The sequence below is a fragment of the Gasterosteus aculeatus genome, chromosome 16 (assembly GCF_964276395.1).
Source record: "Gasterosteus aculeatus chromosome 16, fGasAcu3.hap1.1, whole genome shotgun sequence".
Taxonomy (NCBI): Eukaryota; Metazoa; Chordata; class Actinopteri; order Perciformes; family Gasterosteidae; genus Gasterosteus; species Gasterosteus aculeatus.
The window spans coordinates 18,907,901-18,932,867 of NC_135704.1; the positions used below are offsets into that span (position 1 = coordinate 18,907,901).

Below are 24,967 nucleotides of genomic sequence, written 5' to 3' on the forward strand. Positions count from 1 at the left end.
ATTAAAACAAAAATGTTCTTAAAGGAAACTTATAAAATAAATACAAAATGTAAAAAGCTGACTTGAAATACCAAAGCGTTTAACCGGGTGAACCGCGGGGTTCGAACCTCCGCCGGGTGCCGCGCCGCCTTCCCACAATGCAGAGCGCGCGGCGCGTCATCGGAGAGGGACGGCGATGATGGCGGCGGTCGGTGCACCAGAAGTGATCACACAGCTGGAAAGCGCTGCCAAAGTTTTAATGGTGAGACGTTTCACGTGTTCTTTTTCGGCGGCGACGGCGGCGGGCGGGACGTCGGTGTTGACGCCGCGTGGCGGGAGTGTGACGACGGGGGGAGGGAGGGGGAGGGTGGGGTGTGCGGCCCGGGGGGGGGGGAGGCGACTAACTCCCAAGTTTTCTGTAATGTGTTCAGATTTACCGGAGAGACGGTGTGTGAGCGCTGCGTGGCGTCCCGCTTCTCCCGGTCTCCTCACCCGGCAAATAAAACCCCAAATACCCCCCGGGTCTCCCCCCTCCGCCCCCCCCCCCCCCCCCCCCCCCCCGTTCCGTTCTTCTTGATAAATAACAAGCGTTAAAATGACACCATCTAACCCGGGGTTCGGACGCCCTCGCCGCGGCTTCGGGGAAGTTGGACCCCGCTCGGCCGGAGCGTCCCGGGGGGGCTGTCGCGTCACCCGGGTGCAGCTGTAGCTTCCTGAAGTAACTCCATCTTTCCCCCCCCCCAGCCTCCATCAGGGTAAACAACTGCCCCCCACTCGGCTAACCAGCACGTGCACGAGTCTGTGGTGGATACGTCGGCTAACGTTAGCTACAGCCTCCTCCTTTCTGCCATCTTGCCCCCCCTCCCCTCCTACTTACTTCTTGATGCAGATCACCCCGCGTGGGGGGGGGGGGGGGTCTGCCGTCACGTGTTAGCCAGCAGGTGTGTTCCGGTCAGCAGTGGCTGTGGGTGTAGTGGATCATAATGGACACCGTGTCATTCGGGCTCCTCGTTGAGCTGCTTCACGTAAACAAAGGGGGTAAACAAAGGGGCGTAAACATTGTCTACAGGTGTATGTGTTGATGGTCATTGTCTACAGGTGTATGTGTTGATGGTCATTGTCTACAGGTGTATGTGTTGATGGTCATTGCTGGAGTGGATCAATAACAGTTGAGCGGGCGAGCTCGTGGGTTCTGTTCATGCGTTGGGTCTTTATGTACAGTGGATGTGAACCGCGAGTTGTAAACAAACACAAAGCAATGGCTGTTTAATGGGCTGGCAGTTTGTGTGTACTAATGTATGCAGTGTACTTTAAGCACATTGTTTACGTTCAATCCATCTCTCATTTAATAAAATATCATTTTTGCTGCAGAAAGTCATCAAAATAAAGTGTAAATATATTTACAAATATAAGAAATGAGAAGGCAGAAAATGTTGTAAATAATGTAAAAAAAGGTTTTTTATAAGCATGTTCTTGTTTCCAGGCTCCGCCGTCCATGGTCAGCACAGAACAGAGGCAGCATGCTGAACACATCTTCCTCTCCTTCAGGAAATCCAAGTCCCCCTTCGCCATCTGCAAGCACATCTTAGGTAACTACCAAGGTCCTTGAGGCAGCCGGCACGGCTGCTTTTTAACCTACACAACTTTAAAAACAACTCCCTTTATTTCCATTGAAGTCTCACTCAATTGAACTGTGTTTTTGGGGGGGATTTGCGCCTTCTTTTTCCTTTTGCATGTTTACCTTCTAATCTCGTACGTGACCGCCTGCATGTAGTTCTTATTCATTCTTTTCTCTAAATGTTCCCTCCCAGAGACCAGCAAGGTGGACTACGTGCTGTTCCAGGCAGCCACGGCCGTCATGGAGGCCGTGGTGCGGGAGTGGGTCCTGCTGGAGAAGAGCAGCATCGAGTCGCTCCGAGCGTTCCTCCTCACCTACGTCCTACAGAGACCCAAGTAAGGAAGTGTGATAGAAGTCTGTGTGACGTTTGGGAGGACCGTCGCATATCCTGCTGCTGGAGGCAACAATATACTGAAAACATCTTCTCTTGCTGTCAGACAGACCAATCATTTGTTTGAAGACGAATTCATTTGACCTCCCATGACAGTTCGTCAGGTAGTTTGTTTGTGTTATTGTGGGACTGTGGCGAAGCGGAACAAACCCCCTAAAACACCAAAGTCACACTTGAATCCCGAACTAGCAGTTTGAGGAAACGGTACAGCAGAAACTGTAGGAGGTTAAATGACTGTTTATGGATATATCGTTTGTTTAAAGTGATTATTTTAGGTGCCTAAAACATGTCCACAGCAGAACGTTACACGACTATCCCATAATACCCCCCTTCTCCCCCGCCCCCCTCTCTCCCCCCCAGTCTCCAGAAGTACGTGCGCGAGCAGATCCTGCTGGCCGTGGCCGTCATCGTGAAGAGGGGCTCACTGGACAAAAGCATCAGCTGTAAAAGCGTCTTCCACGAGGTCGGACAGCTCATCAGCAGCGGCAACGCCGCCGTGGTGAGAAGCATCTTCTCGTGGTCCTCCTGCAGGTCCAGGCCCAGCACCTCGTCCCTGTGGCTCCTTCTGCATTACCTTCATGTTACTGCTACTTTTACTTTGTTTAAAATCCATTGCGACAAGAGAGAAAGGTTCAGCTTCCACACGCACTATAAAACAGAACATTACATCAAGAGGCGACGTTCAATAGAGACCGATTTTATCCCTCAATGCAAATAAAGTATTATTATTTGATTATTATCAATTAAATGCTGCTCAGAGAAACCCAACCACACGTCTCCCGTTGATCCAGCAGAGGGCGCCGCTTTATCTGCGTGAACCTTCAGCCTGTGGAGCCCTGAGAGCAGATGAGGACCGATTAGACCTGTTTGCTTTCCTTCTTTTGATTAGCTTCTTTCTTATTTACTAACTCGCAGTCTCCTTCGTCACTTCACTCATTTACTGCTTCAAGCTCCTTAAAACCAAGATTGTGAGGGACGAGCGTAGCGACTGTTTGTTGATGATGTGGAGCCGCTTTTATCTGTTTTTATGGCCAGCGCTGTTCTTGTATCATCCGTTTTATGATGACCACTGCTTCCTGTGGTAACCGTGGATCATTCATCCGTGCATCCTGGTGCACTTACAAGGAACGTCACTGTCTAAATTCCCCAAATGCATCAGGAGGAGAGGAGGGTAGAAAGAGGCGCCACGCGTATTCATATTCTATGGACCTCGCTTTAAGATGACGGACGTCCCCTGTAGTCAAATCCCTGTCAACGACTCGAGGCGCCTCCTCGCTCTCTTGGTGCACCTTCCCTGTGTGACCTCTGACCCCCTGTGCTGCAGCAAACGCTGGCGTGCTCCATCCTGACCGCCCTGCTCAGCGAGTTCTCCAGCTCCAGCAAGACCAGCAGCATCGGCCTCAGCATGGAGTTCCACGGCAGCTGCAAGCGCCTCTTCCAGGTTCGCTCGCCCCTCCTCCCGCTCGCGTGCTTTCAACGCGTCTTTTCCTCCATTAACCCGCCCCCCCCCCCCCCCCCAGGAGGACGGCCTGCGTCAGATCTTCATGTTGACCATGGAGGTGCTGCAGGAATTCGGCCGCAGGGAGAACCTCAACGCCCAGATGTCGTCCGTCTTCCAGCGGTACCTGGCGCTGGCCAACCAGGTGCTCTGCTGGAACTTCCTGCCGCCCAATCATATCCTTTGTTGACGGGGGGGGGTGTTACTGCCCGGAGGGGGGGGGGGGGCGCATCAGCCTGCCTGACCGACGTCCCGACACACGTGGGAATATTGTTTGTTATAGAATCCATTTTACAGAGTAATTCCTCCTAGTCGGGCTCATGACTGAAGCCTCAAACCTCGGGTACTCGCACTGTTTTCATGTTTGTCGTTTTCCACTAAATTGTTTGCATAAAGGATTAATATTTAATCACATTTCCGATCAAATAAATAGAATTAAAAACAGCATAAAAAGACGAGATAAAACTAAATGGAATGTTCAAAATGTACTTGATCGCTGATATTAGTAGTTAACCTTATTTCTAAAACACAAACAAGTGCTTAATGTGGTGATGAAACAACAATCCCGTAAACGCGTGTGTGTGCGTGCGCGCAAACATGTGACACCCGGGAATGTGTGTGTGTGACCGTTTGCTTTGTAGTGGGAGGCTCTCGTCCGCATGATCTTTGCAGTTGGCTACAGTGTGTGTGTGTGTGCGTGTGTGTGTGCGTGTGTGTGTGTGTGTGCGCGAGCTCATTACAGCTAAAGTGCGAGCAGCCTGGCATCCCCTCGGCCTGTCTGGGGGGGGGATCTGGAGTGGCGCTCTGCTGCCAGCCAGAGCAGTGTATCACTTTCAAAGAGGTGTCTGCGTGCGGCCCCCCGGCCCCCCGTGGCTGGTTGAGGCTCCCCTTGGTATGCCTGGCACCCTCCGTCCATGCCAGTGCTCACAGAGAGGCACTTTCAAGTCCCCTCTGAGCGTTTAGCTGCTCTGCGGCTGAAGGCGGGACGGTGAATGTTCTTATTGTCCGGCATCGATGAATGAAGGTGACCTCACGGTCTGACCTTTAACCTTTAGTATGTGTTTCGGGGGCGAGGGAGAGCTGCTGGTGGTTCTGTGGTGTCTCCACGACGACGACGGTCTACAGGACGCGACACGCGATCCTCGGACGCTGGGTGTTGGCGCGTGAGGCCTCGCGAGCATGTGGTTGAAAACACGAGCGCGTTGATGAAGGCCGCCGGGGGGCCGGAGCGTGGGCGGGCGTCTCAACACGCCCGTGCGATGCCCGGCGCGCGCCGGTGCTTCATCTGCTTAATTACACGGCTGACAGCCGTCGCCGCACACACACACACACACACACATCGTTCCTCCTCAGCGTGTCGTCTGTATGAACCCCGGACGACACCGCGTCACTCCGCACTCAGGGTCGCAATCTGTCCTTGTGGGGTGGGGGCGGCGGTCTTGTGCTGTAAATGGCTGTCGGGAATGACAGATAGAACCCCCCCCCCCCGACCCCCGACCCCCCTCCTTCGTCAGAAGTCAAATTCTTTGAGGAGAGAGGAAGATTTTCAGCGTTTTATTTTTAGCCGGTCGTAATAAAAGCGGCATTAACGTGTCGGAGCAACAATCAACTCCTCAATCAGGAGGTTATTCCGGTGCTGCGGAGGTCGGGGCTCCTCGCTCCCATGTGCTGTTCTCAGGTCAGTTTATAGGGGGGGGGGGGGGCTCGGGTTAACGCTGGGATGTGGAGGGGGGGGTAATATACATTATGCATTGAGTTGATACATTTTCCTCTTCACTAGAGTGCAGGAATTCTCCCCCCAAAAAGAACTAAAGTACAACTTACTTAAGTACTTTTTCCACGTTGACCTACTAAATATTCTACTTTATACTTTGTTACAGTCATCTGACGTTTTACTTTGTAGATTCATATTAAAACAAAGTAAATCACATTCGTGATTGTCTTGCTCAGGGGCACAAACCCCTCGCGGTTCCTGGTGCACCTTCTACCCCTGATACCAACACACCGATGAGCATCTCAGTGGCATTATGTGCCTTATTACCCCCCCCCCCCCCCCCCCATGCAGCGTGTGGTTGGAATGCGATGTGTCAATAAAACCACATCCAACTCGCCACCTTCATCCACAGCTTATCGCTCCCTGAGCACACTGGAGTAACTGATACATGTTCTAGATCTGATGCAGTAGTGTGAGGATTAATGACAACTGCTGTCTGAACAGATGGGGGGGGCAGGAGAAGGAGATGGGACGGGGGGGGGGAGGTATTCCTGGACTGTTATTTCACATGGCGAGGCTGCAGGGGAGACTTAAAGCAGGATATGTCACCTAAACCCCAGCGCGCGGCGCCCGCCGGGCGGCCCGAGGTCCGGGGCGGGAGGATCAGCCCGTAATGAGACGGGGATACGGGAGGAGCTCGCTAAGCCGCGACCCAGCTCGGATCTGAGCCGCTGATCCGGGGGGGGGGGGGGGGGTCAGAGGGTCGAGGGTCAGAGTTCAGGCAAAGAAAGAAAAACACAATGTTGAACCCCAAAGAAATGCATTCACATATAATGGGACAGACTTGTTTTAGTGACCTACTAGTTAACATATAACATGAGGAAGAGCACATTTAGCACATGCAGTAGGGCGACGGCAGCGGGTGATTTAGAAACACCTCGGGCCCCCGGGGACACGTGAGTCACGGCACGGCACACGCGCCGCACATACATCTAGTGGTCCAAGTTGTAAATTCACTTGTCAACTCGAAGGCAAAACACGGAACCCGTTTGTTTGATGCCGGAGAACATTCACGTTTTATTTTAAACCCAGAGAAACGCACACGGCCGACAGCTGAGTCCTTTCAGTGGGTCTCTGATCCACAGTCGGTCACGTGACCGTGGACAGGAAGCGCAGTGGCGCTGGTCACGTGATTTGTGTTGAAGCCGCCGTTCTGAAACCGCGACGGCAGAAGCAACCGCATCAAAGGCTCCACGGTCCAAAAGGCGCAGCAGCTGTAGACGACGCGGCCAGCTGCCCCGGAACACGGAGCCCAGGCGAGGTCGAGCCCTGTCAATCAGCGTGACGCCCCGCCCTTAAGCGTCCCCTGCTTTATGGTCTGTTTGTCTCTAAATGGACCATAATTCACTAGATGAACATCATGTCGTGTTGAAGAAGACGTGAAACTAGAGACTGAGACCATAAACTCATGTTTACTATGTTTACTGAGGGAATAAATCAAGAGAGAAGAAGAGTCGTTTCCTCGTAGACGTCTATGGGAGCAGAGGAGTCGCCCCCTGTTGGTCACTACAGAGAAGTAGAGTCATTTCCTCATAGACGTCTATGGGAGCAGAGGAGTCGCCCCCTGCTGGTCACTACAGAGAAGTAGTCATTTCCTCATAGACGTCTATGGGAGCAGAGGAGTCGCCCCCTGCTGGTCACTACAGAGAAGTAGAGTCATTTCCTCATAGACGTCTATGGGAGCAGAGGAGTCGCCCCCTGCTGGTCACTACAGAGAAGTAGAGTCATTTCCTCATAGACGTCTATGGGAGCAGAGGAGTCGCCCCCTGCTGGTCACTACAGAGAAGTAGAGTCATTTCCTCATAGACGTCTATGGGAGCAGAGGAGTCGCCCCCTGCTGGTCACTACAGAGAAGTAGAGTCATTTCCTCATAGACGTCTATGGGAGCAGAGGAGTCGCCCCCTGCTGGTCACTACAGAGAAGTAGAGTCATTTCCTCATAGACGTCTATGGGAGCAGAGGAGTCGCCCCCTGCTGGTCACTGCAGAGAAGTAGAGTCATTTCCTCATAGACGTCTATGGGAGCAGAGGAGTCGCCCCCTGCTGGTCACTACAGAGAAGTAGAGTCATTTCCTCATAGACGTCTATGGGAGCAGAGGAGTCGCCCCCTGCTGGCCACTACAGAGAATGCAGCTTTAACTGGTGAAGCTCACTTTGAGGAACCAGCAGTTTCTGTGTTTTGATGAAAACCAGAATCTTGAATGTGTTTTAGAATGTGTGGATGAAGCCGTTCTGGTAAAATAAGGTATATTGAACTGAAATAACAGCAACTATAAAGAACATTTGGAGACCCAAACAATTTTATTCTGATTTCATTCATGGAGCCTGACAGCAGACTTCTATTCCTGTTGTTTTTCTGGACATGCAACCAGAAAAATGTCTGTTTTTAAATAGTATATAACATATATAACCTCTATAGGAGACGTGTCGTCATCATTCCTGAGGCCGTTCGATCTCAAGGGGCGTTTGTAGCAGCTCGCTGGCCCTCGGGCCTCTCGCTCCCTTAATGCATCAAGATGGACGTGAGACGGAAAGAAGTTGTGGAGGGAAACTGGATGAATAACTAAAATACTTCAGTAGTTTAAGCGTAAAACCCGTAGGCATGTTGGAAGTTACACCTCAGTGTCTCCGAGGGTCAGATGAGCGTCTTCTGCACTACTATTGACGAGGCCCGGAAGCCAATCATTGGACACGCACGCCGCCTTTTAGAGTGGCTGCCGGAGGAATGCTTGACCTCTGCCGCCGTTTGGCTTTGATGCAACATTCCTCTGGAAGCTTCCTGATTCAGAAGAATATTTATTTGATTTACGTTTGATTCTCGTCACAAGTCTTTTACCCCCACAAGACGATAAAATCCTTCCGTTGTAATTAGATTGAAATTTAGAGGAACAAAACATTTAGACCAGTTACAATAAAATGAGTGGAACAAACCTTGGTGCATAAACTGCGATGGGAAGTTATTGTAGTAAATATTATAAAATATAGTATCTAATATTTGCATGTGTGTTACGTTGTTTTTGGAGATCGTCGTTCGGATCAGGACTTATTTATTCATCATGTAAATCCTTCTGTCGGGACGAGTTAGATTCCTCGTTGGGGAGAGCGGTCAAAGTCTTTGCGTGTGACGGACACACGAGGGTCTCCTTGTTTTGGTCCCGGGGAGAGCGGCCGAGAGGAGGGAGGCGACGCGATTGGCTGAGGAGGCAGAGGGAGGGTCTCCTTGCAGCAAGGAGCCTCCAGGGGGAGGGAGGGAGAGATAGAGAGAGAGAGCACAAGGAAAAGGGGAGGTGAAGAAGAGGGTAGAGAGCGGAGCAAGGAGACGAGGACGGGAGGGAGGGAGAGACGCTTTCTTTGTGGCAGACGGGGGGGGGAGAGAACAAGGAGACAAAGGAAGGGGGCGATTCAGGGAGGGGGGGGGGGGTCAAATTAAACCCAGTGGGGTGAAGACAGGATTAATGAGAGGGAGCCAAACCAGAGACCCCCCGAAGACCCCCCACGGAGAGGGAGCGTAGTGTCCCCTCGTCGTCCTCCTCCTCAATGCTGCTGTTGGCCTTAACGGACGGCGGGTCACTGGGACGCCACTACATCGCCATGTTCGAGGCGGCGCAGAACGTCACGCTGAAGCCGACGGAGAGCTGGAGGGAGGCGCTGCTGGACACCCGCGTCATGGACCTCTTCTTCACCGTGAGTACCTCCTCCTCCTGCTCCACACCTCGCACCGCTCCTCCTGCTCCACCCTCAGCCCATGTCAGAGAGACGCAACGGAGGTCTGAGGGATCGACGCTCTAACGCGGCTTTTCATGGGAAAGGGGGACGACCCTTGATGAGCATCTGACCTTCGTCAGGAGGTCTCGTCTCCGGGAGGTTCATTTATGCCACGGAGACGGACGTCGTCTTCACCTCGTGTGTTTTGCCGCCTGTGAAGTTTTCTCTGGTTTACTGGGTGGTTGTTGTTGTTGTTGTTTGCTCCATACGTCCACATGCCGCTCCACCTCACAGCCTCCATACGTCCACATGCGCTCCGCCTCACAGCCTCCGTACGTCCACATGCGCTCCGCCTCACAGCCTCCATACGTCCACATGCCGCTCCACCTCACGGCCTCCGTACGTCCACATGCCGCTCCACCTCACAGCCTCCATACGTCCACATGCTGCTCCACCTCACAGCCTCCATACGTCCACATGCCGCTCCACCTCACGGCCTCCGTACGTCCACATGCCGCTCCGCCTCACAGCCTCCATACGTCCACATGCCGCTCCACCTCACGGCCTCCGTACGTCCACATGCCGCTCCACCTCACAGCCTCCGTACGTCCACATGCCGCTCCACCTCACAGCCTCCGTACGTCCACATGCCGCTCCGCCTCACGGCCTCCGTACGTCCACATGCCGCTCCACCTCACAGCCTCCGTACGTCCACATGCCGCTCCACCTCACGGCCTCCGTACGTCCACATGCCGCTCCACCTCACAGCCTCCGTACGTCCACATGCTGCTCCACCTCACAGCCTCCATACGTCCACATGCCGCTCCACCTCACAGCCTCCATAAGTCCACATGCTGCTCCACCTCACGGCCTCCATACGTCCACATGCCGCTCCACCTCACAGCCTCATACGTCCACATGCTGCTCCACCTCACAGCCTCCATACGTCCACATGCTGCTCCACCTCACGGCCTCCATACGTCCACATGCTGCTCCACCTCACGGCCTCCATACGTCCACAAGCTGCTCCACCTCACGGCCTCCATACGTCCACAAGCTGCTCCACCTCACGGCCTCCATACGTCCACAAGCTGCTCCACCTCACGGCCTCCATACGTCCACAAGCTGCTCCACCACTGAGAATATGCGTATATGAGTTAACCAGGAGGCAGTTTTTCATCCACCAAGTCACCATAAAACACATAATATAACATGAGTAATTATTAATAAAAGAATATTAATAGAAACGACACGTGGAAAAAATTGTAGACAAACGTTCATAAAACAACACGTGCAAAGTAAATAAATGAGGGATAATCATGTCAATATAAACTACAGACAACATACTGCTGCATTGTTGGTAAAACATTCAGAGCAGAAGCACAAACAGGTTTGGCAGCGATGCGCGGCCTTGTTTTTAACGGGATGAAGGCGACTGCTGCTCGGTTTCAGCTCACGCAGAATCCTAAACCATGTTGAGCCCCACTAGTGAGGCTTTCTGGTTTTGGGGACTATTCTGTCTTTTTGTGTGTCGCCACCGATCAGGGATTTGATTGGCCGCTCGCAGCAGCAGCTCGTCGGGAATAAAAATGTTTGTCATTTCTTGGGGGTCGGTTGGTCTTTGGAATCCTCAGGATGCGTTTTGTGTTGGTTTCAGTTTGCAGGCTGTGCGTCTCATCTCGCTGTGGTATTTCTAGTAGCTCAACTGTTTGTTATTGTAAGGCTGCTGTGGTCAGCTGTCTGTGTGTCTGTGTGTGTGTGTGTCTGTGTGTGTGTTAGAACATCTTCTTGGCGGAGCGTGTGTGGCATATCTGTCTCTGTGGGATTGTGTAAATGTGTGTGTGTTTATTCAGTTTAATGGGGTCTTCTGCCGCCTCAGCTGCCGCGTCTCCTCAGCCATGAGGGGTAACGGGGGGTGGGGGGGGGGTGCTCTGGGACACGCGCCATCGGGGTCATAGTCCACAGCAGACCAGTGGCGGGATTAGAGCCCGGCTCCAGGATTAGGGGCCCCTGTTAACAACCTCAGTAACCCCCCCATCACACACACACACACTGCACCCTGGGGGGGGGGGTTGCTGTCAGTCTCCCATTAACTGGCTCCTGGGTTCCGCGTATGTGACGTGCAGAATGTAAAAGCATTGAGTCGTTGCAGACGCAGACGCAGTGGGTCGAGATTAAAGATGGAGGACTTGTAGATGTGAAAAGGACAACTTGACGGATTGAATTCAGAGAGACAAACCTGGAGACAGTTTGCAGACATTTGTGGACAAATGGTTCCCAGCGGATTGAGAAGGGAGGAAGACACAAAGAAAATGAGGAACACGATGCGCCGTTGTCGTTTGTTGCCGCGGGTTTCTCTTTCAGAGCAGCTTCAGTGATGTTTGCCCGCATACAAACACACACAAACACACACACAAACACACACACTCACCCCAGGTTGCATCTGGTTTATTTCACCAGTAAAAAGCTCAAACACATGTTTTGAATGCAGATGTTGTCACAAAGCAAGTTTATAGTTCTAATGAAAATGTTTAATGTTTTTAGTTGCACAGCGGCTAAAAGATAAACAAGATAAGAAGCAAATGAACGCTGTGTGCGTAGTAACGTTGTGTAGTAACGTTGTGTGCGTAGTAACGTTGTGTAGTAACGTTGTGTGCGTAGTAACGCTGTGTGCGTAGTTACGCTGTGTAGTAACGTTGCGTAGTTACGCTGTGTAGTAACGCTGTGTGTGTAGTAAAGCTGTGTGCGTAGTTACGCTGTGTGCGTAGTAACGTTGTGTAGTTACGCTGTGTGCGTAGTGACGTTGTGTAACACCAGCGCGCATTCGTTCCTCACAAAGACAGAGGAGCACAGGGAGTTCAGGGCCGATGAGGCGGCAGCAGAGACCTCGGCCTGAAGGCGAACAGTAACACAATCTGGGGGGACAATGAGTTGGAAGCAGACAAATGAGCCTCTGAGCCGCTCGAGGTAACAGACACCAGGCTCTGTTTCCTGCTATAAATAGCCTTCCTCTCTGTGGGTCCTCCTCTCCCTCACCTCCCGTCCCACCTGACGCCCCCCCCCCCACCCCCCACCCCCCCCGTCAGCACAGCATCTTTTTTCATGAGCTCCTTTTAATATTTGACTCCTGAAGTGTGCTCAAAGCAATCAGATGGTTGGCTGATTTCATTTTGTCACAGTAATAAAAGATCAAGCACAAAACGTTTTAGAGATGGACTCTGAGTATCTGGGGATCTGATGATCAACACGGTAATCGGCCATCAGTATTTAACAGATTTGTTCGCTTTGGAAGTTATATCATCTACAGCACAGCATATTACAAACTTAACTCTGATATCCGACATGTCAAGTCAGCGTCATTTGTCTATTAAAACAGAAGAAATTATATAAAATCTCGAATTAAACAAATAGTATAATTCTAATAAGCGTGTTTAATCATTTTATAGAAAATATTAATACACATAACCATAATTGTACATTTCCTTAACTTTGACATTTAATGACTGAATAATTATTGTGCATTCAGAAAACATTTAACATCAAAGACATCAAATCCATTGATGAATTATTCCATCGTCATCCGATCTGATGCACTAAATGTTCCATATCGTTGGACGCCGCTCTCCTTTTGCCCAACACACACGCGCACACACACACTGACGCGCACACACACACACACACACTGACGCGCTCGTTGTGTGTCTCTAACTATAGTCAGACTCAAGGCGACATTACTGGCATCGCGTGGATCATTCGCTGCTGCAGCTGCTTCAGAGCTCGCGCTGCTCAATCCTTTGCCCCCCCCCCCACCCTCTCTCTTCCTCCTCCCCCCCCTCTCTCTTCCTCCTCCCCGCCTCCTCTTCCTCCTCCCCCCCTCCTCTTCCTCTCACTTAGCTCTTCCAGAGGATGACTTCACGCTCTGGAGGAGAGCAGCAGCGGCGGAGACAACAGCGGCTGCGCTACGTTAGAGTCTGAGATTCCATTCGCACCGAGGGGGGGGTGAGAGGGGTGAGAGGGGTGAGAGGGGGGAGGGGGGGGGTGAATTTCCAGGGCGAGAGTAAGAAGGAGGGAGGATTTGAGAGGAGGAAGAAGCAACAAGGAGGAGAGGAAGGCTGAAAGTTCGATCTGATGTGCGATGGGGCCATGTGGAGCCGGTGAAGGAGGTCTCTCTGGGTCTGGGGGGGACGGGGGGGGGGGGGAGGACGGCGGTTTGAGCCCCACACGTGTCGCCGACAGGCTGTGATGAGTCACTGTTACCCCCCACAGCCCCCCAATCCCAGCAAAAAGCAGTCGCTCGGCGCGGAGGTGAGATTCCCTCCTCTCTGGGTTCCATTGAGGCTGTCTGAGGAGAGCGAGGGGGGGGCGAGTAAAAGCCTCTGCCACCTCTGGGGCTTTGTGGGGGACGCCATGGAGTACGAATCCTGACGGGTCTCAGCGGATCGGTCCGTGAATGGACGCGGCGCTGCAGGAAGCCTCGGTGGTGGATTGCGTCTCGCTGTGTTTGGGGGCGTGGCCTGTTTCGCCCGTCACACACCTTGTCGTACAGGAATCCGGGGGGCTTTAAAAATTGCGTCTGACCGAGGCCTCGGACAACCGGTGGGTCGGCGCTGAGGTCGGGATCCGCTCCACCGGGTCTCACTAAACCGGCTGAGGAACCACCAGCACGTTCAAATGTTTGGACCTTTCGAGCACTAAAGTGTAGAAAACCTTCCCGTAGACGCATCAGAAGTAAGTGAATTAGTCCTTTTGAATGATTCGAGAGCTTCACTCCACTAACATCACGTCACGTTTTAATGGTTAATCAGTTCAGACGCTTACGTGAGTCTCTGAAACAACAGAGGAAGACGATTGCTGTTCTGTTCTGTAAAACTCTTTTAAATGACTTTCTGCGGCCTGTTTTTAGGAACAGCTTGATTCAAGTAAAGGGCTCAATTATTTGCTTATGATTAAGAAAATACTACTGATGCCGGCGTGTTGCATAACGGAAGATATTAAAATGGAACAAATCAACATTGTTTTTTTGTGCACGTTTATCAAAGAAATAAAAGCTTTCACTCAAAATTAGATAGTATATATTAAAGGCTTGTGTGCTTTTATTTTATTGGACTCGCGTGATGATGCTTTAATTTAAGTTAAAGTTAATACTAAATAGTAAATATATATTTAGTAATTTCATACAAGTTACATTGAGATTCAAACGAGAGCCAAACATCAGAAGGGATCAAGTTTATTTTCCAGGATGGCAGCAGTTTAATTATAAAATATAGGAGTGTGTGTGTGTGTGTGTGTGTGTGTGTGTGTGTGTGTGTGTGTGTGTGTGTGTGTGTATAAATAGACGCAACCTTTTGTCAGGTGTGGCTGCTGGACGGGTCGCTGACCTCTGACCTCTCATGAGGGGTTGACACACTGACTCAGACCCCCGCATATCGCCTCGTTTCCTCTTCCTGCAAGAAGACGAGTCTGGAATGATTCTCCCCCGCATGTCACGGTCACGTGACCCGTAGCGTTTCTAACAAGCGGCCTGATGAATAAACGGAGAAGTGACGCGTGCTCTTCTTCTATGTCGCCCTGCAGGTGCACAGGAAGATCCGGGAGGACTCGGACATGGCCCAGGACTCCCTGCAGTGCCTGGCCCAGCTGGCCTCCATGCACGGGCCCATCTTCCCCGACGAGAGCGCCCAGGTGTCCTACCTGGCCCACCTGGTGGAGGGCCTGCTCAGCATGATCAACGGGTCAGTGGCGCTCTGGTTGCTTTGGTGTGAAGCTGTTGGTGGTGGATCCGATGTCCACGGCGAGGACAAGAGGAACAGATGCTTTAGCAGCTCTGACCTTCTCTTTCCATCACGCCGCGACTGATAATCTGCAAAACCTTAAGTCCCCGCTCGGAGTAATTGAAACCCTCTCGTTGGAAGTTATTACTGTTGTGGAATATTTCAATGAAAGCTCGGTAGAAGAGAATGATTTGTCTGATAAAACAGAGTCGTGATGGATGATCAAAGTTGCAAAAAGTCCATTTATTGCTTAAGCAGGAGGTCAAACACACCGGCACGTATCACGGTGCTCTGTGGAAATGACGTCTCCGAGCAGTTAGAACGTTACTTTTATAGTTTTTATACACATGTGAAGGACATTCTCAGTGCAAAGCAGGTTGAGATAAGAACCCAGGTGAAGCTGAGGGTAGCACACACACACACACACACACAAGATCCTCCTCAGTGGCCGCTGCAAATCATAATGAATTGACACAAAGTAAAAACGTGGATCCGGAACTTTCGTACCCAATAAGATATGAACCAAGGCCATGAACAGAAGTCCTTTGTTTTGAAGCGTCTATGAGCTCGAGTCGACCGGCCTCCCTTCTCAGGACGCAGCTGCAAAGCAACATTTTGTATCGTGCTGCTCTTTGCACGTCAGGGTCAAATACAGGATGCTTGAGACACGGCTTTAGCACAAGACAATGTTATAACATATTTTACCAGTACATTACTCACCTGCCACACCGAGTCTTGCGTTCAAGAAACATCTGGGCATAGAAATCACATCAAGTCAAAGGGCAACACGGGAACGCAGTAACGGGTGGACTAATATTTTGTAGTAAAAGCTCCATTTCTGTCTTTCGTACATTCAAACCTAAGAAGCGGTGGCTCAAGTGTTTCTAAATTCAGAGACTCAAGCAGAGACGGAGGCGGCCGTGGGCTCTGATTCTAGCGTCTGCACACTGGACTGAAGAGGGCAACACGTAGACGTACAGGGAACCCGTGAGACAACCGAGTCTTAATGCAGACGTCCTTTTGAAATCTCTCCTGTTTCTATAGGAATATTATACTTCTAGTGAAACCTGCTAATTGGTGACTGGATTCTGGGTTTTATGTTAATCGATGTTAAGCCCGAGTCGGCCATCAAAAACATGTCATTTTATTTATATTCACATTATTATTTTTAAAAGTACCTTGAGAAGCAAAATCTTATTTTCAGCAAGTTATTCAGGCACAAAAAAGACATTGAAACAAAAACTAAATGATTTGTAGTGTCGCCAATGCACGAGTCTGTTCAGAGTGAGAGTATCAGTCGCCATGGTGACGTCACTCTTTGGTTAGCGAGAGGAAGCAGCTTGAACACGTGAAGCTTTGGCTTAAAGAGTCACAATAACACGCCAGCGGTGTCTCTGTCCCGTCCCTCTGTCTGTCTCTCAACGTCTCCCTCTCTTCTTCTCTCCTCTTTTGCTCCGTCTGTAATCACCTATTCTTGGAGCTTTTTTCCAATTGCCTCATCGGAGAACCATGCCGGGGGGGGGGGTTGTACGGGTTGAGCAGTTGTTCAATCTTTCACTATGTTGTCTTATCTGTCCTGTTGTCCATTGTCTTTCTGTCTGATGTCACGCACCAACCGCCAAGTCAAATTCCTCGTATGTCAACATGTTTTGCTGATTCCTGCTTGTGCTCCGTCTGATAGGCGTTGGTCTCACACGGGTAGAGAAGGTGACGGTGTCTAAATCAACGATTAAATGATAAGTGATTTATATCGTGTGGTAACATTTGATTCATGTTTTCTGCCTCTTGTGGCCAAGGCGAGTATTACAACAACACACTATATGAAATATAATAAACAATCGACTGCCAAAAACATTTTATATCAGTTAAAAGTTAAAACTAAGGGATTCTTACAAAAAGTTTGAAAACGGTATTAAAGCAGTTTGATCCTGGTGGTTAGAATTGTCCAGATGAAGAATTCAGATTAAAGCCGCTTCTCTCCAGTGAATTAGCCTGATGTGATGTCACTGTGCCATCGATGGTGAGAGCGTGACCTCGGACGCAGCCGTGGAAACGTTCGGGTCACGTTGCCCACCAGCGTTGGTTCAAAGATCAGTTTTCACGGCTGCGTCCAAACCTCAGTCCCCCCGCGGTGACCCCAGCGGTGACCCCCAGCCCCACCCGACAGTGGAAGCGCTCCTGCCCCCGGACAGGAAGGAGCGGCGGCGTGAGCTCTTCCTGTGAAGAGAACGATCGCAGCGGCATCGCGTTGATCTCTCTCTCGTTCCCAGGATTGAGATCGAGGACTCCGAGGCGGTGGGACTCTCCAACATCATCTCCAACCTGATCACCATGTTCCCCAGGAGCACTCTGACGGCGCTGCCCAGCGACCTCTTCACCTCCTTCATCAACTGCCTCACGCTGCTCACCTGCTCCTTCGGACGCAGCGCCGCCCTGGAGGAGGTGGTGAGTCACAGCGCCTCGTTTTATATAGAATCTGGTCAAAGGAAAATGTCCCGTGTGAGATTTTAAAGAGGCCGGTGGAATAAAAGACTTTAATGAAGGATCAAACTGCCCACGTGGGTGAAATATTTTTTGTGTTAGAAGCACCAGAAGCAGCCGATGTGAATGCTCTCTCTCCCTCTCGCCCAGCTGGACAAAGACGACATGGTCTACATGGAGGCCTACGACAAGCTGCTGGAGTCCTGGCTCACGCTCGTCCAGGACGAGGAGCACTTTCCTCGAGGCTGCTTCGTGCAGCCGGCCATCCAGGTCTTCAACTCGTACATCCAGTGTCACCTGGCGGCTCCCGACGGCACCCGGAACCTGGTGAGGAGCACTAGACGCTGACCGGAGGTCAATGACGCGCTTTAGTCGATAGTCCAACTCCCTCTATTCAGCTTTTTAAGTGTATGTAGATATTACTGATAGTGTTGTTCTTTATATATATAGAAAATATGTATGTAAACATATTTAAAAAGAAAATATCAAATTTCTTTAAATATATCAGATATTTTCTTTTCAAATATTTTTTACATACATATTTTTGAATGAACTTTTTATTATTATATTAATTAATAATATCGTGATGCCCCCCCCCCCCACCAGTCGGTGAACGGCGTCTCGTCCCACGAAGAGGAGGAGATCAACGAGCTGCAGGAGGACGACCGGGAGCTGTTCTCAGACCAGCTGTCCAGCGTCGGCATGCTGGGCCGCGTGGCGGCGGACCACTGCATCCCTCTGCTCAGCAGGTGACCACGCGTGTGTTGGTGCGCCGCCGGTACACAGGCGGCTTGAGCTTCTTTGCTGTAATAAGTGGTGTGTGTGCGCTGGTGTTCCTCACGCTGTCGCTCGTCCTGCAGCCTGCTGGAGGAGCGAGTGACGCGGCTCCACGGTCAGCTGCAGAGGACCCAGCAGCACCTCATGGCCTCGTCCGACCCCGGGTCAGTGGACCGCAAAGTGCTGGACGACCTCTATGAGGACATCCACTGGCTCATACTGGTCTCAGGTCAGCAGCGTCTTTTGTCCTTGTTTCTCTTTGATTTTAAAATCCATCCATCCGCAATCGGTGTTCCCTGTATGTCTTGGTTTTAACTTCCCTCCCCTGTTATTGTACATCAGTCATTTGAGATATATATATACATATTACATATATATATATATATATATATAGTATATTACATTACCTGCAGTATAGTAACATAACAAGTAGCTTTCTGATATCAGGTCGTTTATACAAACACAGTAAAGGGACCTTTAGAAAATGTTAATATGATTAAACTATCAGTCCACTAGCAGGAGGCTCATACACACCGTGTACATATCTATATTTAGAATATTATTATTAGGAGATTTTTTATATCACAACCTATTTTTTTAAATATAAATAATGACTCACGTGGTTTAAGTCATACAAACAGCAATATAATGTTTAAACTTTTTTATTTATATATTTATTTATTGTCTCCCCGGTGCAGTTTTTCCCACTTAAGCGACTTTAATTGTGGGCTCCAGCCTGCTCCTAAACATTCATCCAGAGCCTTTTAAAGGCAAACTGTTCTTTTCTATTGTGGTTTGTTTAAATTCTGATTAAATCGCAAAAATCTGTTAAAAAAAACGTTTTTTTCCTTTTTTGACTGAATGTGATCAACGCAGGCTGTAACATGAGAGTAAACATTAAACAATCTTAAAACACTTTAAAATGAAAAGAGAACAAATTGAAGGACACGAACGCTGCAGGTGGTTGAGGTGGTCCCCGTCAGAAGACCCTTAAACATCTGTCCGTCCTGCAGGGTATCTGCTGGCCGACGACTCGCAGGGCGAGACCCCCCTCATCCCCTCCGAGGTGATGGAGTTCTCCATCAAGCACGCCGCCGAAGTGGACATCAACACCACGCTGCAGGTCCTGGGCTCGCCGGGCGAGAAGGCCTCGTCCATACCGGGCTGCAACCGCACCGACGCCGCCATCAGGTAGCGCCCTCCGTCCCTCGCGTGGACACACGTTGGTTATTAGAGGCATTGGAGGCTCCACTCTCCGCCCCCCCCAGGTTGCTGTCGGCGGTGCTGCGGACCTCGGAGGTGGAGTCCAGGGCGACGAGGGCGAGTCTGACGGAGCTGCTGAGCCCGCAGATGGGGAAGGACATCATGTGGTTCCTGAGGCGGTGGACCAAGACGTACCTGCTGCTGGACGAGAAGCTCTACGAGCAGGTAGAAAGCCCCGGCCGGGCCCCCGCACGCCATCGCACGCCAACCGCCCCCGGGCCCTCCTGACGGGCGCGTCTCTCCCTCAGATCAGCATGCCGCTGAGCGCGGCGTTCGGCGCGGACACGGAGGGAGCCCAGTGGATTGTGGGATACCTCCTGGAGAAGGTGATCAACAACCTGTCGGTGTGGAGCTCGGAGCCCGAGCTGGCCAACGACACGGTGGAGCTGCTGGTGACGCTGGTGGAGAAGAGGGAGAGGTGAGGGCTTCATGACCTCATGACCTCCATCAGGCAGAAGATGCTTCTTCTCCATCAAGTTCTTCTCGATACGACCGGCTCCTTTTTGATGTGACTGTCAGTGACGGAAGCTCCGCCTCCTCCCTTCAGGGCCAACATGGTGGTGCAGTGTGAGAGCTGGTGGAACTTGGCCAAACAGTTCGCCAGCCGCAGCCCGCCGCTCCACCTGCTGTCCAGCTCCGTCCAGAGGACGCTGATGAAGGCGCTGGTGCTCGGAGGCTTCGCCCACATGGACGCCGACGCCAAGCAGCAGTACTGGGCCGAGGTAACATCGATGATGCGTTTGCGTTCAGTCAGTTGGTCGCAACAGAATAATTGGAAATACTTCTCCGCTGTCTTCTCGGGTTTTTACCTTTATATTCACTGAGGTTTCACTTTTTATCAATATTTAAATATCAATCACTGTCTTCCAGTCAAATATTTGTTATACAAATAAGCCTGAAAAAAAGATGAATCAAAGACGCTCAAATACTCGAGCATTCATTAAGTTATTATCTTTATCACACGACAGACAAAACTATTAATCTTTAATTTCATAAAATTGTCAGGGATAAAAGTGAAGGAACCGTTATTAAAATGCATTTCTTGATCTAAACTTTTCTGACTTTCCATGACAATTTTCCACCAAAGACTTTTTGAAGATCATTTTTCCAACAGAACTTTTTTTTTCCCAAACATTTTTTTAAACTTTTCGTCTCTTGACATTTTATATATTTTAAGACATTTCTTGACAAATAAGCCTAAAAAAAAGATAAATCAACGACACTCTCAGATACTCATTAAATTAGATATCACATATAATAAAGATATATTTGTATTTTATCTTCAATGAGGACGGAACAAACAATTATCTGAAAGGAACAAGGACCTGGTGAGTCGAGACCAGACGTATTAAAGACTGCCGACGATACGGAGACTGGCTTTTTTAAGGGTCTATGGGAACTAAAAATATATTTAATGGGTTTAAGATTTGGAAAAACTGCAACGTTGTTATAAATAAGTGAAGCAAAACACTGACAACAAAGACTTTTCCTTTATAAATAAACAAAAGACCGCAGAAAACTCTTTAAGAAAATAACTATAAAGAAATTAAATCACAGATTTGTAATTGAAAACGCTGATCTACTGAAAAAAACTATGAAGTTCATCTTTGGACTCGTTCAGCTCAGAATCGATGGGGGACCAACCGGACCACCAACGGGTCAATAAGTCCTCGTGATGCAGCAAGGCTCCTTCCACAGAACTACAGTTACTTTAGTACTTGAGTACATTTTCTCCCCTGCTGGATAATAAAACATTGAAATGTGATGATTGACTCCCATAGAGTTCTGATCTGGTGCCCTTAACCCCCCCTCCCCCGGTCCCTCTGCCCCCCCCCCCCAGGTGCTCCACCCGCTCCAGCAGCGCTTCCTCAACCTCATCAACCAGGACAACTTCGCCCAGATCAGCCAGGAGGAGGCGGTGAAGCGGGAGATCGTCGCCACGCTGGAGGCGCTGTGCGGCATCGCCGAGGCAACGCAGATCGACAACGTGGCCTCGCTCTTCTCCTTCCTCATGGACTTCCTGTCCAGCTGCATCGGCCTCATGGAGGTGGGGGCGGGGCCGTGTTTGAGTGCCTCTCCACCCGTCAGCGGGACGTCGGTCTGACCTCTGCTGTTGTCGTTGTTGTTGTTCAGGTCTACAGCAACACGCCGGAGACCATCAACCTCATCATCGAGGTGTTTGTGGAAGTGGCTCACAAGCAGATCTGCTACCTGGGAGAGGTGATGTTCCACCTCCATGTACTCCTGTTAACGACCCACTGACTTGACGTTAAGGGTTAAAATGAATGAATTCGGCCCTTTTGCACATTCTACGCGCTGAACGTGCACTTCTGCTCTTCTTCGTGGTCCCCGTCCTCCGCCCTGCGGCTGCAGACCAAGTCCATGAAGCTGTACGAGGCGTGCCTCACGCTGCTGCAGGTCTACTCCAAGAACAACCAGTGCCGGAAGAGGAGCGACGCGGCGGCGGAGGAGGACCAGTACCAGGACCTGCTGCTCATCATGGAGCTGCTCACCAACCTGCTCTCCAAGGAGTTCATCGACTTCAGCGACACCGGTGGGTTCAGAGAGGCCTCGCAGGCGATCGACAGATCTTCTCCTCATTTCATTCCACGTGAGCGCGTGTTCACACGGCGCCCTCTGCTGGGAGGAGGAAGGAATGTGGCTCTTGTTTAGTTTCGCTTCATCACATTCTCACTTCGTCGTTTGCATTTTAGTGTCATGTTTGGTTTCCAGCGTCGGACCTTCGCTAAGAGGAAGCGTTTCTTTCAGACGAGGTGTTTCGTAACCAGGACCAGGGAACGCCGGCCTCCGGTCGGACGGTGTCGGCGGCGGACGTGGTCCTCTACGGCGTCAACATTGTCCTCCCGCTCATGTCCCAGGACCTGCTGAAGGTGGTGATCCTCCAGACAGATGCTCTCGTGCAGCAGTAGATCATTTGGCTGGTGCATGAATAGATGAATTTGATTGAATGCGATACAACTTTATTCACCACACGTGCCGATGTTATTTTGGGGCTACACCTAATGTGGTTTTGTTCCCGTCTGTCCCAGTTCCCCTCGTTGTGCAACCAGTACTACAAGCTCATCACCTTCATCTGCGAGATCTTTCCAGAGAAGATCCCTCAGCTGCCTGAAGACCTCTTCAAGAGCCTCATGTTCTCCCTGGAGCTCGGGATGACCTCGTATCCTCCCACGCCGTTTATTAATCCAAATATCTGGTTTTGAACTGCTCGGGGACACGCCCCCTTTCTTCCACAGGGGGAATCGGCACAAAGCCAAAGGTCATCGCAATTATTTTTCTAATTCTAACTTTGTGTTTGAGATGTTTGTGCTGCACTTTGATACCAGAGGAGCCGGTGTAACGTGCATCAAAGCCGCTGGCGCCTCTTTTAAATGGCGTGTGTTGAAGTAGTGAGGTGCTGTGGACGTTTGTGCCCCTTGACCTCTGCGTTCAGGATGAGTTCTGAGATCAGCCAGCTGTGTCTGGAGGCTTTGTCTCCGCTGGCCGAGCAGTGCGCCAAAACCCAGGAGAAGGACACGCCCCTCTTTGTCGCCACCCGTCACTTCCTTAAGGTGAAGCTCACGATGACCTGAACAATAACAATATTATTATTTATTACCGGAATGATGCGAGCTTTTGTTTAATTAACACTTGTGCAGCTGGTGTTCGACATGTTGGTGCTGCAGAAACACAACACGGAGATGACGGTGGCAGCGGGAGAAGCTCTCTACACCCTCGTGTGCCTCCATCAGGTGAACTCACATCGTCCTTCAGTCCATAAAACTCACACGATGACGTTTTATTAAAAGTTGTTCCTCTGGAATATTTTTCCCAAGAGCATAAAGTTGTTCTCTCATGTTAATGTAGCAAAGAAATTAGTAAAATAATGAGAGAATAAATAATAAATGAATATATTTCAGTCATATGTACACTTTCTTCTCTTTTAGGTGGTATATATCATTTTTTATTAAGTTTGTTTTTAGGGCTGAACAATAACAAAACTCATTCGTGGCAAAACTTCAAATCAGATATTTGGCGTGCAGGCATTTGATGCCTTTTAGGTCCGAGGATCACAGGAAATGTTTTAAAGCCTCTCTGATGACTGTGAGCTGATGGTGTTTGCCCCCCCGTCAGGCGGAGTACTCGGAGCTGGTGGAGGCGCTGCTCTCCTCGCAGAGGGACGCCGTCATCTACCAGCGGCTCGCCGACGCCTTCAACCAGCTGACGGCCAGCAGCACGCCGCCCACCATGGACCGCAAGCAGAAGGTCGCCTTCCTCAAGAGCCTGGAGGAGTTCGTGGCCAACGTGGGCGGCTTGCTGTGCGTGAAATAACCACTGGACCCCCCCCACCCACCCTATGAACTCTGGGTAAAGAGTCAGCTGGAGGAAGGACCCATCTCGTGCTTTCACCTCTGATTTCTGTTTTGGTTTTTTGATCCCGCCCCTCCAGTCCCGTGTGATTGACAGATGTGGTGATGACGGTGTGTGTGTGTGTGTAACTATGGCGACTGGACTGCAGAGCAGACGGACTCGGTCGCTGACAGACAGACTCGATGGAGGCTGTCGTCCTCCATCACCTCATGTACCTGGAGGCTACACACACACACACACACACAGACACACACACACACAGCGACTTTGATGGTAAAACAAAGTTTCTGTTGTTCAAAAATGGCCAGAAACATTTTCTTTTTCCAGCGAGCGTTTTTGTTGTTGAAACAAAAGGGGCCATTTTTTTTATTGCAAGATTGTCACGGCAACCGCAGACTAACATACACATTTCATTTCTACACACACACGGCGCCCCGATCCTTCCCAGAGTGCCTTTGTTTTGATGATTGTTCTGTGTGTGCAGGTTTTTTATATTTAGTTTTCTCATTTATTAACTGACAACAAAAGCTGCCTGACGTTGGCCGAGGATACAGCGGATGTGGGCGCGCGCGCACACACACACACACACACACACACACACACACACACACACACGTGCAGTGACACGCTGCACAGGAGGACGTTTGTTTGTCTGTTGGCGATGAAAGGAAAGCAGACTCCAAAAAGCTTCTTTAAAGGTGTAATATATTAAATGTTTCCACATCTGAAACCACAAAAAACGTCTGTTTCGAAGACACAACAGACACAGCGGAACTGTTTTTATTAGAGAAGAAGAGATGAGCGACTTCCTCGGTTTGATGTTTATTTTTTATTATTTGCTCCTGCATTTTGGATCGTAGTATTATTAATCTCCTCCGGGACTCAAGGAGGCTCCACGACGCAGCGCTGAGGTTTCGCTGTTTTTTTTTTTCCTGTTGTGTTTTTCTTACAGCGGCACAGTTTTAACTTTTCACCACAAACATGCGCGCTCACACACTCTCTGTAGTCGGAGCAGAGAGTGTGTGGAGCTGACGGACAGCAATAATAAACCAAATAAAAGGAGCAGAGCCACTTTGTTGCAGCGTTTACGGCACTAAACTGGTTGTTTGTTAATGAAGTGTAAAAGTGTACATAAACTTATTGTATAAAATGAGTGTGGCCTCTTGACTCTTTTTTTTTGTTTTATCTCGGGGCAAATTAATTTTTTTATTTTGAATCTAAAAATGTCAGTATGTCAGAGGAAATACTAATACTACAGAAAACATGTTTATAACTTATTTCCCATAGTGACATGAAAGCAAAATACTTCAGTGAAGTAAAAGGCTTTTTGGTTTAGTTTTT

General features: G+C 50.1%; 1 protein-coding gene across 1 annotated transcript; it reads left to right on the forward strand.

The window, feature by feature from the left end:
- The first annotated feature begins 118 nt into the window (after nucleotides 1-118).
- xpo4 (exportin 4) lies at nucleotides 119-24,779 on the forward strand. Its single transcript, XM_078090877.1, has 24 exons — nucleotides 119-241; nucleotides 1,463-1,568; nucleotides 1,791-1,932; nucleotides 2,349-2,487; nucleotides 3,313-3,429; nucleotides 3,509-3,661; nucleotides 8,829-8,942; nucleotides 14,538-14,695; nucleotides 17,005-17,179; nucleotides 17,366-17,542; nucleotides 17,822-17,964; nucleotides 18,076-18,221; nucleotides 19,006-19,183; nucleotides 19,261-19,420; nucleotides 19,504-19,673; nucleotides 19,803-19,977; nucleotides 21,096-21,302; nucleotides 21,389-21,475; nucleotides 21,629-21,809; nucleotides 22,025-22,146; nucleotides 22,306-22,436; nucleotides 22,710-22,827; nucleotides 22,915-23,007; nucleotides 23,390-24,779. The coding sequence occupies exons 1-24, from the start codon at nucleotides 176-178 to the stop codon at nucleotides 23,585-23,587; spliced, it is 3,456 nt and encodes a 1,151-aa protein (XP_077947003.1). The 5' UTR covers nucleotides 119-175; the 3' UTR covers nucleotides 23,588-24,779.
- The last annotated feature ends 188 nt before the right edge of the window (nucleotides 24,780-24,967 follow it).